Source organism: Thalia democratica, chromosome 2 (genome assembly GCF_965202585.1).
Source record: "Thalia democratica chromosome 2, ktThaDemo2.hap1.1, whole genome shotgun sequence".
Classification (NCBI taxonomy): domain Eukaryota; kingdom Metazoa; phylum Chordata; class Thaliacea; order Salpida; family Salpidae; genus Thalia; species Thalia democratica.
Window position 1 is genome coordinate 30443587 of NC_139166.1, and position 12592 is coordinate 30456178.

A 12592-nucleotide genomic window follows, 5' to 3' on the forward strand; every position below is an offset into this window, starting at 1 on the left:
ATACTAATAGACTTTGTTTGTGTACTACTGTTGAAGTCTTAATAAAATTTTAAACTAATTTTGGGTCACCACTACAAAACGTAAAAATTAAAAAAAAAAAGTTACGGACTAAATAAGGTGCGTACTCAAATAACCAGGGTTACCATTTGCCGATCTACCGATGTTCTAATTGTTAGTTATGTTTACGCGAACCTGGATATTAACTGACTTAACGCGCTGTAACAATATCGGTGACATTATTTAAATGTTTAGAATTGACTTAGCTAAGTTATTTAGCTAAGTCGACTTATGAAATGCGAATTAACTTAGACTATAATTTAAGCTTAGCCTACTTAAGTAGTTAGATTGTTAGAATGCTTAAACTAATTGTATATAAAGAAATCGAGTCTTAGAAACAAAGGTATATTTACAGTGTGTAAAAATTACGATAAAAATACAACAACTGCTGACTAAAAAACACAAAATTAGCTACTTTAGTTCAAAAGTTCATATAAAAAACAGTCGCCATCGTACAAAAGTACGATGCGAACACAACACTTGCAAGCCGTAAACGTGTTATCAACTCAAACGCTAAACACTAACACAAGCGCGTTACTGAATTTAAGTAGTTTGAATAGTTTTAGAGAAAAGAAAGAAAGAAGAACACCGCTTTCGACTGAGAAAAACAATGCTGAATTGTTACAGAATAAAACTATTTCACTTTTTAGTTGCAACTGGTATTTATTTGGGTAGATGTCAAATTTGCACGAGCGGAAAAAATTGTACGATGATAATTTTGTACGAAAACAAAATTGCACGAAGAGACTTTTGCACGAGCAGACAATTTTGCACGGGTTGAGTTTTTATTAATTTTAACTTAAATTAATTAATTTACTATTAATATTACCCTTACCCTCGGTCGGTAGCTTTTTTTTTCTTTTTATTTAGTTAAACTTATAAATTGTTCTTGCATTTTTTACTAGTAATTGTTAGTTTACTATCACTGTTACTCCTAACCCTCGGTCAGTTACTTTTTTTTTGATTTTTGTTGACTCTCGTGCAAAAATGACCCTTGGTGCAAAATTGTCTTCGTGCAATTTTGACCCGTTCCTTATTTATTTACCTGCTTATTATTACAACATTAAACACCTGGTATAATTATTTTTTTTCATTTTATGAACTTCATGGCATTAAGTACCAATTAAAATTAATTAAATTACCTAAAAAATAGTTATAAGGAAAAATCAAGTCAAAAACTTGAAAATGACGCTGTAACTAAGCTTGAGGACTTAAAACTAACATAATAACTAAGGTGTTAAGTAAGATCTTAGGTTTAGAGAAAATTATAAATCCTAAGAAAAAATATATAATAGAATCATAAAAAAAGCTTGAATTTTTCAAAAATCAATTTCAAACTAGCTAGAGTTTCATATAAAAACAGATAATAAGAAGATTATATTGCAAATACTCTTTTTAAATTATTTTACCAATCTACCCAACTTAAATTAAATAATAAAACTATGAGCTACGCCTAAAATATTAAGCAATTTAAGTTACATTACTTATTTTGGTTTTATGCCTTAATATTCTTTTAGTTATAAGTTAATTTTTTTAAGTAAGTTTTTTTTAATTTGACAGACTAACAGATATATTTTTGAGACATTTAGTAGTCTTAATAGTTATTCAGACCTTTGAAAAATGGTACACAGCTATCAAAAAAAATTATATGCCCTGTGTATTATTAACTAAATAAAAAGTAATAATTAAACAGGTTTAATAAATACAAAATTTACTAAAATATTTTGAAAACTACCAAAAGAATTCTACTTAGTAAAAATAAACAGATATACCTTTTAAACTTATCAATACCTACTACTAATTTTAGATCGGTATGAAAAATAACTTAATAAACAGCTCCATTTTAAAGCTGCTAAATAACAAATGAATTAAAATACACAATAAAAATTACGCTAATTTATTTTTCCTAAAATAACGACACGATAACAACGTTTATAAAATTAACTAACACGTTTACTTAAAATGACGTTGTACTTGCATTTAACTAAAATTTAAAAATTATCTTTTCAATATTTAAATATATAATTACCCTAACTTCATGAAAAAAAAATTTTTAAAGCCTCGTAGTAAAGCTATTCAGCTAAATCATAAAAAAAATTTAAAAGAGATCCTCTTCATGCCTGATATATTCACCAATATCAGCCTGATGAAAGCAAATGATTTGCATGGGTGAACATTTTCTCATCTCAGTAGCAGACATTGCTGTTGTTCCAAAACCCTGCAATTATTTGTTGTTTAAATGTAAGTTAGAACTATTAAGTCTATGTTTAAAAAACATAACAAAAATTTTTGGAACTACTTACGCACTTTGAAAAGTTGATTAAAACTAAAAGTTTAGGTTTTATAAATTTTCTTAAATTTTAATTTCTCCACAGCAAATTAAAAAAAATATATATAGAGTGATGTATTTTTTTACTTTTAACTGTAAATACTTTTTACCGCTCTAATATAAACCAAAAATATAAACAAAAGTTTAAATTTTTTTTCTAGAAGTTCAGAATGTTGAAAAAAAAAGTATTTAGTTATATTCGACTAGTTTTACGAGTAATAAAAAATATACTTGTATAACATAATTTAAAAATAAAACAATAGAATTAGATAAACGAAATGAACTTCCACAGGTCCCACTCGAAGGGTTTTTAAATAGCTTATTGTCAGATAAAGAACTCAAAAAAAAATCAGAACATATGTTTCATTAAAGCTAAAAGCTTTAATGCTCAGCTGTTTAAGTTTGAATTGAATTGCATTGTTTTTTTTTTAATTCTACAATTTGCATCTTCTTTATATAGATACTATACTATTTTTAGTAAATAAAATAAAATATTGAACTTCTTATAAAACTTTTATAAAAAAAAACTATTTTAATATGTAAAGTGTAATTCAAAGCTAGTTACCTGAGCTGAGAAAGCTTAAAAAACCCTTATCCGTAAATATTTATTGTAGATTTTGTACTATTTACTTTTATTTAATGCAAAAAACGTAGCAAAATAAACGTTTTATAAAAGCACTATAACCACTTATGAAAACAAAATTAACAAGAGCAATGTTGTTGTGGTTTCTGACAACTACTCCCTGGTTTCTAGGGCAACCGTCAGTAATTCTGGCCATATCAGATTTCAAAACGTGATTTCCGAAGGTGAACCTCTGCTCTGCTGACTGCTTCACTGTTATGCTGAACTGGAAAGTATATTTTGTTTTGATATAATGTAATATTAAAATAAAGTCAGTATACTAGCTAGTTGGTTTTATAACCACGATTTAAACTGATCAAAAAATTTAAGTATTGTTATATATATATAAACTGTAGAAAAATTCAATGTAAAGTCAAGAACACTTCTTTCTAATTACATGTGATATAATTGCACATAAAAATTAACAACAATTTTTTTTGACATCAGTTCAATTGTTAAACTCAGTAATTTTAATTTACATACTTAATAAATAAAACTTAGTGAAATAATTAAGTAAAACAACGTCTAATAATAGTTACAGTAGTTGCTTCGTATTTTTATAAACTTTATCAAATATTAAAGCAATTACATTCATTAAAACTATCGAATTTAAAATGACATAGAATTTCAACTTAGATAAATACTTTAGTAAAAGTAAAAAATTACTTTAATGATATTTCACATAAGGCATTTTTCTTTATATGATGGAGACTTTTAAGATCAATACACATCTATGATCCATTCTAGTTTATCAGAGTTACTAGATTATACTACGTTATATATACATAAACCATTTTAAGATCATGTTTTCGTTCGCTTAATTTCATTTGTTTAAATAAAACATCATTAAGTCAAAATTATGATTTTTTTTAATGTTTAATGCGTACCTTATACGGGTGCGTACATTAACAATATCCCCAGTGTATTTGAAAAATGCTTCAAATAATTCCTTATAGACACTAAATTTACATATTAATGTAATGTTTAGCTATACAATAGAAAACTACCATCTAATTTATAGAGAGCTGCAATTTATAAGGAGCTTATATCTAAATCAAGGTTTTCCAAAGTAGGTAGGATGACCCCCTTGGGGCCAAAAGGAGGGGGGGGGGCGTGACTTGTAAAGGGGCCGTAATTTGAAACTTACACAAAATATTCTGGAGTTGGTGGTGAAGAACAAAATAAATCGTTTATTTTCCTGTAATCTTCGTGTAAGCGTGAAACAATTGTAAATATACAAACTCACAAAAAATACATTTTTTGTTAAGCTTTAATTAATTCATAAAAAAATAATATTTTAACTTTTTGAATAAAAGCGTGTTTACTTAATAAAATAAAGCGTGTTAATTTTGGTATAACATTTAATTAAATAAACATCAAATAAACAGTTGATAGCAAACGCTAAAGCAAGTACGTACTACAAAAATTTTGTTAGCAATAATTTCTAACAGATGACAATGGAGTACAAAACATATAAACTAAAACAGAAATAATTTAAATTGTATCTGTGGTAGAAAATGAAGAATAACTTATACACGTTTAAATGTAAAATAATTAAAATAAATCATTAAGTTTAATATAATCAACTATAATTACTCGACTAATCATATTTATTACGACTGACCTAGTAACAAAGCAGACAATTATTTATACGTTTTCTTAAACTTTTATTTTACAAGTAGTTCATTATTTTATACTAAAAGCTATCATTTTATGATTATTTTCTTAAATTACAAAGAAAAACTCAAGTATAATTAGTAAAAAAATTATAAAGCTTAAGACTTACACAAGTCAATAAGTTTTAAATAGATAAAAAATGTATGAATTGTTATTTTGAAAACTACAAAAAAAATCGTTTACACTATACCTTTAAAACTAAGACGTATACTAAAAAAAAGACCGTCGACCACATGGTTCTTAAAATTTTAAGCTACAGAGATAACAAAGTGTTGTTTCAGAAACTTAAAACCGTTTCAATAACTTTAAACTGACCAGCGAAGCAAAACTTTTATGGCACAACAATGAACATTTAATTAAATTTAAAAGTAAAAAAATATTATTAAACAATAAATTATGTAAATTTGAATTACTAACTTTTTTAAACTACTTTTTTTTCTTGATAGAAGCTTTTAAAAACTTTGAAAAAGAATTGGTAAAAGTTACACAAAATATATAATCTCATTTAACTTTGAATTAATTCACATAGTTCACAAAGAGTACAGTACAAAAGCAAATAAACCTGCGAATATTCTGAAAGGTATGGAAGCGCAGTGATATTAAGCATAAACTTCTTGCTTTTGGTGAATTTCCCAAAACAAACACCAAGAGACTCGAGATTGTTGTGTGAAGTGGAAGCGGCGACTTTCATCAATTTTTCCGAAACATAGAAGACTCTCTCCTTGTGAAGTCTAAAGCAGTAGCTTTCATCCGGTCTGTTTATCAACTTTTCTATGTGCTCGCCGATGCTGTTTGGTTATTATAAGTTAATGTTTTTCAAACGTTTTATCAGCTTTAATTAACATTTCTCAATAGAATAAAACTTAAACTGTTTAAGTTAAAGCGAAATAAAAAAAAGTTATAGATTAAAAAATTATATAAATAAAGATTGTCTTTTTATTTTATAATTTCTAGATACATACAAAGCAAATACTCAGAGCTAAATTTAAACTCTAAACAAATATATTTTCTTTAATTTTTTACTTGATACTTTTCTTAGTTGATCTTTTCTGACCTATTACGTTTCTAATTTTTTTCTCTTCAAACTTCTAATGACTAACTTAGCATGGTTTAACTTTTTTTTGTTTTATTAATCCTACTACGCCTTTAATACTAATAATTTTTATTTCAGTTTTAGTTAATAAAACAATATATAAAACAATTACCAGTGTTTGTAATTGAAAGAAAAATTGGTATGTCAGACCAATTGAAAAGTTATTTTAAAGATATATTTATTTAACAGAAAAAAGTATGTCATATAAAATATTTAAACTTGTACGTTTAAGTCACCAAATTTTAATCATATAAAATAATTCAAAAATTAAACTATTACTTTATTAAAAAACAAAATTAAACTAAATTGAAATGAAATTAAAATTTGTTTTCAAGCTACGAAACCACTTTTGGCTATACAGTCTGTATTGAACAAGATCGATTTAGAAAACTATAAGCTTGAGATATATGCGATTTAGAAACTAAAGATAAGGTATGATGATCAGTTTCCACCTTTAAATAATAAGATGAAAAATACTTAATTTAAGAACCAGCTGCAATCAAAACAAGTAGTTAGAATCGATATAGTAGTCGTAGAATTTCTAACTAATAACCCTTCCTAAATAGTCTAAATTTTCAAAAAGTTTAAAAATATACTAACCTTAGCTGACCTAATTTTTCTAACTAGCCTATGTTAACCTGAATGAATTGAAACCAACCAAATAAATCATGTGACAAAAACTTTTTAAATAAGTATTCAGACACAAGAATATTTTTCTCGCTTAGATAAATATATCTTTAAAATAACTTTTCAATTGGTCTGACATACCAATTTTTCTTTTAATTACAAACACTGGTAATTGTTTTATATATTGTTTTATTAACTAAAACTAAAATAAAAAATATTAGTAACACAGGCGTAGTAGGATTAATATAATTTTTGTAAATAATAAATAGTTTTTTAAAAGCTTCTTTTTTGCTTATTATACTTATTGCTCAAGCATGAAAACTATCTAAGGTAAAAAATGATTAAGTACAAAGTTTAACAAATATTTTACTGCTAAGTATTAGTATGTATGTACAACATAATGCTAACTTACTTACAATGAAATTAAAAAAAAATTGCTTAAAGCTTTTATTAAAACAGTATAAAAAAAGTCAAGTCATAAGTAAAACTCGCAATATTTTAAAAAGTTTAATTCGTAAAAAAAAATCTAATAATACTTTTAGAATATCATATTTGTTATAATACAAATCAAACAGATAAGTCAAAAATCATACATTTTAACATACTTTACAATAAACTATGGTATTGGGATTTCAATTAAGAACACTATTTTCAATTGCAGGGTTGCTACTCTTAAATGCAAAAAAAAAAACAGCCTGAGTTCAAGGTCAAACTGTAAAAATTGTGTTTTGGTGAAATTATCTTAAAAGCTAGTGTGCATATAATATATTAAAGTATGAAAAGGATATATTTAAGGTAAACAATGAAATATATGGATAATCAGTATTGGTCTATTTTTCATATTTATCAAACTTTAAGATGTCATGCAGATATAAGGAAAACCAAACCTTAAACAAATAATTTTAAATATATTTAAGTTGAAATTAAGTTATATACTAAGCACAAAAGTTTTATCATTGATTTACTGTGCATAGTTTTTCTAGACATTCACTGTGCAAAATTATTTCGCTTGTATATACTTCCTTTTTATTTTTAAATCACTAAGAGCAGAACTATGTGTATATACATTCACATTTCATGGAAAAGACTGTTAAAAACAACATTGTACTATTTAAGTAGAACTATCTGCAAGGCAGAAAATTTTACTAAGTAGTAAAAATCAACATTGCTAAATTAACAAGCTTGAAATAGTAAAAAATAAAATGAATACAAAAAATACATAATATTTAAAAATAAATCTTTTCTACGTCTTTTAAAATGTTACAAGAAATTAGCAAATTTGCAAAAAGTTTTAAACTAGCCGTAGTTTCTTAAAATAAGAAACCAAACCTGCCTGAGATTTTCAAATTATTCAAACTAGGCTGAGTAAGTCTCAGTATATAGCAACCTTTGAATTGATCAGTACTTAAATATTATAAAAATTTTAAATGTGTGCCAGGCCGAAAAAATGAATATATAAAATATTAAAAACCCTCATTTAGTACCAATTCATCAACTTACTATTTGTCAAGTTTTTGAAAGAGGACCTTAGTTTCCTGCTGTGTTAACGGACGCATGTTTTATTATATCTTCTGTAAAAAATAATAACAGTTTTGAACAAGATTCGGTAACAATCAAAAATTTATAAAAAATTGCACAATAATTAAAAAAGGACACAAAAACTAAAAAATGAGTATAAAAATTTTTTAACATGAATAGTTCAAAAATAAATACAACTTATTAAGATAATCAGTTAAATAAACTGTGCCCAACTATTTCTTTGCAGCTACACATTTATTCTAAACAGTTAAAAATACAATTGCTTGATTATACTATATTCTGGTTTGATGCTTTTAACAGGGTTGCCGAATGTTTTTAGTAAATTTTCTCCAGGTTTTCAAAATTTCTTCCAGGTTTCAAAAATACGTGTTTTAGAGTCTATTACAGTTTAAAATTAAGTTTAAGGTTAAAAACTGTGTTATATAGTATAACAACATTAAAAAGATATCTTAAAGCTTTTTTTGAGGTGTTTTTAATAAAAATGATTTGATGATGACAAAATTTATTTATCTATTAGATAGATTTTTTGTGTCAAATCGAAACTGTACTACTTAACATGTAAAAGTTGCTTAAAATTCCAGGTTTTTTATTTGTTTTTATTCAAAATTCTAGGTTTTTTTTTCAAAATTTCTCAAACTCCAGGTTTTTTTTTGCAACCCTGTTTAAATACATAAAAAGACTTTTTTTTATGCTCACATGTTAAACTACAACATTTGCAATTAAAAAATAAATAAAATGATGTAAAATACTTCAAGAACATTTAGAAAACTATAAGTACTTAAAATTTACTGTAATATTATTAGTGTACAGAAATTAATATTTACAAACTTACAAAATTATTCTCGTAAATTATTTAAACTGATAAATTAAAAACCCTAGGAATACAATTTTAAACTAAAAACTGAAAATCTTAATTTTAACAATATATCTCAATAGTTTTTATAAAATTAACATCTATCTATACAAAAAAAAAAACTAATAAATTTTAAAAAGAAAAATTAGCATGAAATCTTCAATTATAGTACTTTCGTTCTTGTTTTTAGATGTTTTTTAATATTTTTTAGACTTTTACTTATAAAAAAATTAATATTTTATATAAATAATAAATATGTTAAGATATCAATGTAAATGACGAAAACAGTTAAACAGTTTTATATGTCATAAACAATAATAAATATAACTTTTCAAGTAGTTAAAAGAAAGTAAACTCATTTTTACAGAAGCTAAAAGTTTTATATAAATTGAGTTTTTTAAGTTGCCAAGTTTATAGCTTGTTATTCTTTGTAATTAAAATACTGGTGGCATATATACAAACCTTCGCCTACAATTGGCAAAATTTAGATTTTAGTTTGGTCATAAATTCAAAATAACAAAATAAATTATTCAAAGATGTAGACTGTTTATATAATAAAAACAAATTGTTTTATAAAACTTAGTTTGAAATAATTTTCTTTAAACCATTAAAACTTTAAAATTATAAAGCAAAAACAAAAAAGCTTTTTTCAATTCAGAAATTATGTTGAAGAAAATCTATCAAAAATGTACAAAAATAATAAAATGTATAATTTTTTTTGCATTAATTTCATACTTGTAAACATTAGAAGAAAATGAAAAGCTTGTTTTAAAAATTAAATGTACAGAATACAAAATATTAGTTTAAAAATTTAAAGTAGCAATAGACAGCAAAAGTTAAGTAGTTTTAAATAGTTAAATTATTATGTAAAAAATTTTTAGGAAAACGTGTTATTCAGAATCAGTGATATGTCCGTTTTCTTCTAATTCATCATCGTCATCATCATCCTCATCATCAGAAACTTCAATTCCCAGCTTCCTCAACTGTTGCTTATACTCTCCTATCTTTGTGTCTTGCTCTGAAAGAAGCACTAACAAGTCTTCTTGCTCTTTTTTAATAGTATCATTCTGATCTTCTACTTCTTTGAACTTCAACATTTGAGCATTGAGTGCAAGTTGGTTAGCATTTGCTTTATCAGTAGCTGATTTAAGCTGATCTTTAAGTGCTAGGTTCTCAGTTGAGAGAGTATTTTTTGCACCTTCTGCCAAAGCAAGTTGACTTTCTAGTTCTTGAATTTTGTTTTGCATTGCAACTTTTTCTGCAAGCAAAGCATCACTTGCAACATCTTTGTTGTTTTCTTTTTCCTTTTCAATGTCAGCAGCTTGCAAAGTTAATTTTTCTTTAAGCTCTTGGATAAGAGATTTTTGAGATTCAATTTGATTTTCAGCTTCTGATTTTAGTTGCAAAATTTCCTGCATTTGTTGTACTTTCTCATCACCAGATGCTCCGACTGAAGTTAATTTTATCACATTATACTGATCTTTCAGTTGCTGAATTTCAGAGCTTTGGGAGGTAATATGGCCAGTCTTTTCAGTAAGATCAGTTTCTAGCTCACCACATTTTTTGGTTAACTCTTTCAGGCGGTTGTCTTGTTCTCTAATTAATTTTTTGTAATCCTCTACAATTGCATCATGAGCTTGAATGGCAGCTTTCTGTTCTTCTTCTTTGCGAATTTCATCTAAATTTGCAACAATGTTGGTTATAGGATGCTCCAACTGCTTATAAAGTTTGACAAATGAATGATCTAGCAAAAGGTCATCAGGCAACTTAAATTCACTATAGGGTTCTGTATTTTGCATGGCTTTTGTATATCTATCTTCTTGAGTAACTGCACTAACAGTATTTTGAAATCTTTCAATACCTATTCTTGCAATAACAGTTTCTATTAAAGATTCTTTAGTGTACTGAGGTACACTTTTGTTGTTGTTTAAAATACAAATACCTAGCAGAAGAGCACAAACTCCTCTTAATATAACGTCTGACTCATTTCTGTTCTCAGCAATCTGACTTAGTAAAAAAGGTACAGCTGTGCTATCAGCCAGCAAGCTTTCAACAGCATTTGGACAGTTGTGAAGCCAACCACACAAAAAGCTAAGAAGTCCTACTTTAGTTTGGAGATTTGGACTGGAGAGCACAATATTAGTCACTTGTCTTAGCAAAGTTACTGGTGGAGCTCCTGGTGATGTGGCAAGTTGCACTCGTAATAGCTGGATTTTTGCAGACTCATTTAGTTTTAATGAATGACACAAAGCTGTTGCAGCTAACCAGTTAGAAAGAGGGTCAGCTTGTACAAACAACCCACTGCATAGAAGTTGGCCAACAGATAATTCTTCTGGTGCAACTGAAGCAGGTAGCAGTGTGTTTACAATGTTGCTCTGTTCATTTATATTTTTGTGTAAAAAGCATTGAAAGCAGTACAAAACAGAACATCGAAGTTTAAAAGGTTGTTGATTATTTACCATTGACATAAGTAATACAACTAGTGCTGCCCTTGGAGGGTCCCAAGGTGCCATTATTCCTGAAAAATAACTTTGATTTTCAGGACATCCACGAATAATTTCTGATACAGTGCTGATAGTTTCAGTAAGTACTTCTGTTGGTACACCTGTAGCCATAAGCAGGTCTGTAAGCTTTTGAAGTAATTGACAATGTTGCATTGCTATTTGGCAAGATGATATGATACTAGATGTGTTTGAAGGAGAAACTAAAGTTCTTACTACTTTTAGCATCATTAAAATGTTGATTTTCTTTTGTGGTGGCCAAATACTATCAGGCTCTAACTGAAAGAAGGCATTTAAATGTTGAATGAAAGAGCTTTCTTTAAACCATTTCTGATTTTTATCATTATTTTTAAGCAGATTAATAAGTAAAAATAAACAGTCAGTTACCACCACTCCACCATCACTAAGACCTTCATTGTGCATTATTTTGAATGATTCATCAAAGCCGTTGTTGAAACCTACAATTGTTTGTATATTTGCATTACTTTTAGTAACTTCAACTAAAGCTAAAATTGCATCATTTCTAATAACCTCCCTTTTGTCATTTAAAAGGTCCATTATATTATGAACTCCCATTGGTGTTTCTAAAACAATTTGTTGTACTTCCACTGGTTTGGTACGAAGTAAAACTGTAAGAAGTCTAATAGCACCCCATCTAACTGAAAATTCTGGATTTTCAACTTGTTCAATCACACTTACTACATTAGTTTTTTCAAGAATAAACTTTTCAACAAATGATTTAGCAAGAGCAAGTTGTTCTTCCTCATCTTCTTCTTCACTTATATCATCTACTATCATTAGATTACACAAACAGTCCAGTGTCAATGTCAACATATCATCTTGTGCTCCACTTTCCGTAAGAACTTTACCAATTAAATCTAATGCTTGCACACCCACTATTCTTCTGAATTTTTTTGAAAGAGACTTTAGGCCTCTTACAGCATCTCTTCTGTCTTCTAGTAAAGTTGAAGATTCAACACGGTTACACAATTTTTCTACTATTTCAGTTTCTGACGGTCCTGATTCCTCAGAAGCACTTACAAATGACTTGAAGTAGTTCATTTCAAAAAAGTACTTAAATTTAACTGCAATTGAAGTGAACACATTTTAAACATAAATTTTTATAAATGCTAATAATGAGACTTAAAAAAACATTTAGTTTTAAAACTAATGACTAAAAGTAATATACTATAATCTAATAACAAACATTTTTTTTCAAGTTTAGAAATTCAGTGTTGTGATTGTATTGCCTGTTTTTTTTTTGTTATATGCTGAAATATACAATACTTATTTA

General features: G+C 26.8%; 1 protein-coding gene and 1 pseudogene across 1 annotated transcript; both read right to left on the reverse strand.

Moving 5' to 3' along the window:
• Nucleotides 1-2013: 2013 nt before the first annotated feature.
• Nucleotides 2014-8762, reverse strand: LOC145829309 (60S ribosome subunit biogenesis protein NIP7 homolog). The gene is made up of 4 exons (XM_082937073.1): nucleotides 7906-8762; nucleotides 5248-5473; nucleotides 3094-3234; nucleotides 2014-2275 (listed from the first exon to the last, which is right to left on the reverse strand). Exons 1-4 carry the CDS (start codon nucleotides 7959-7961, stop codon nucleotides 2156-2158), a joined length of 543 nt encoding a protein of 180 aa, XP_082793199.1. The 5' UTR covers nucleotides 7962-8762; the 3' UTR covers nucleotides 2014-2155.
• Nucleotides 8763-9005: 243 nt separating this feature from the next.
• LOC145849960 (general vesicular transport factor p115 pseudogene) lies at nucleotides 9006-12378 on the reverse strand (annotated as a pseudogene).
• Nucleotides 12379-12592: the final 214 nt, after the last annotated feature.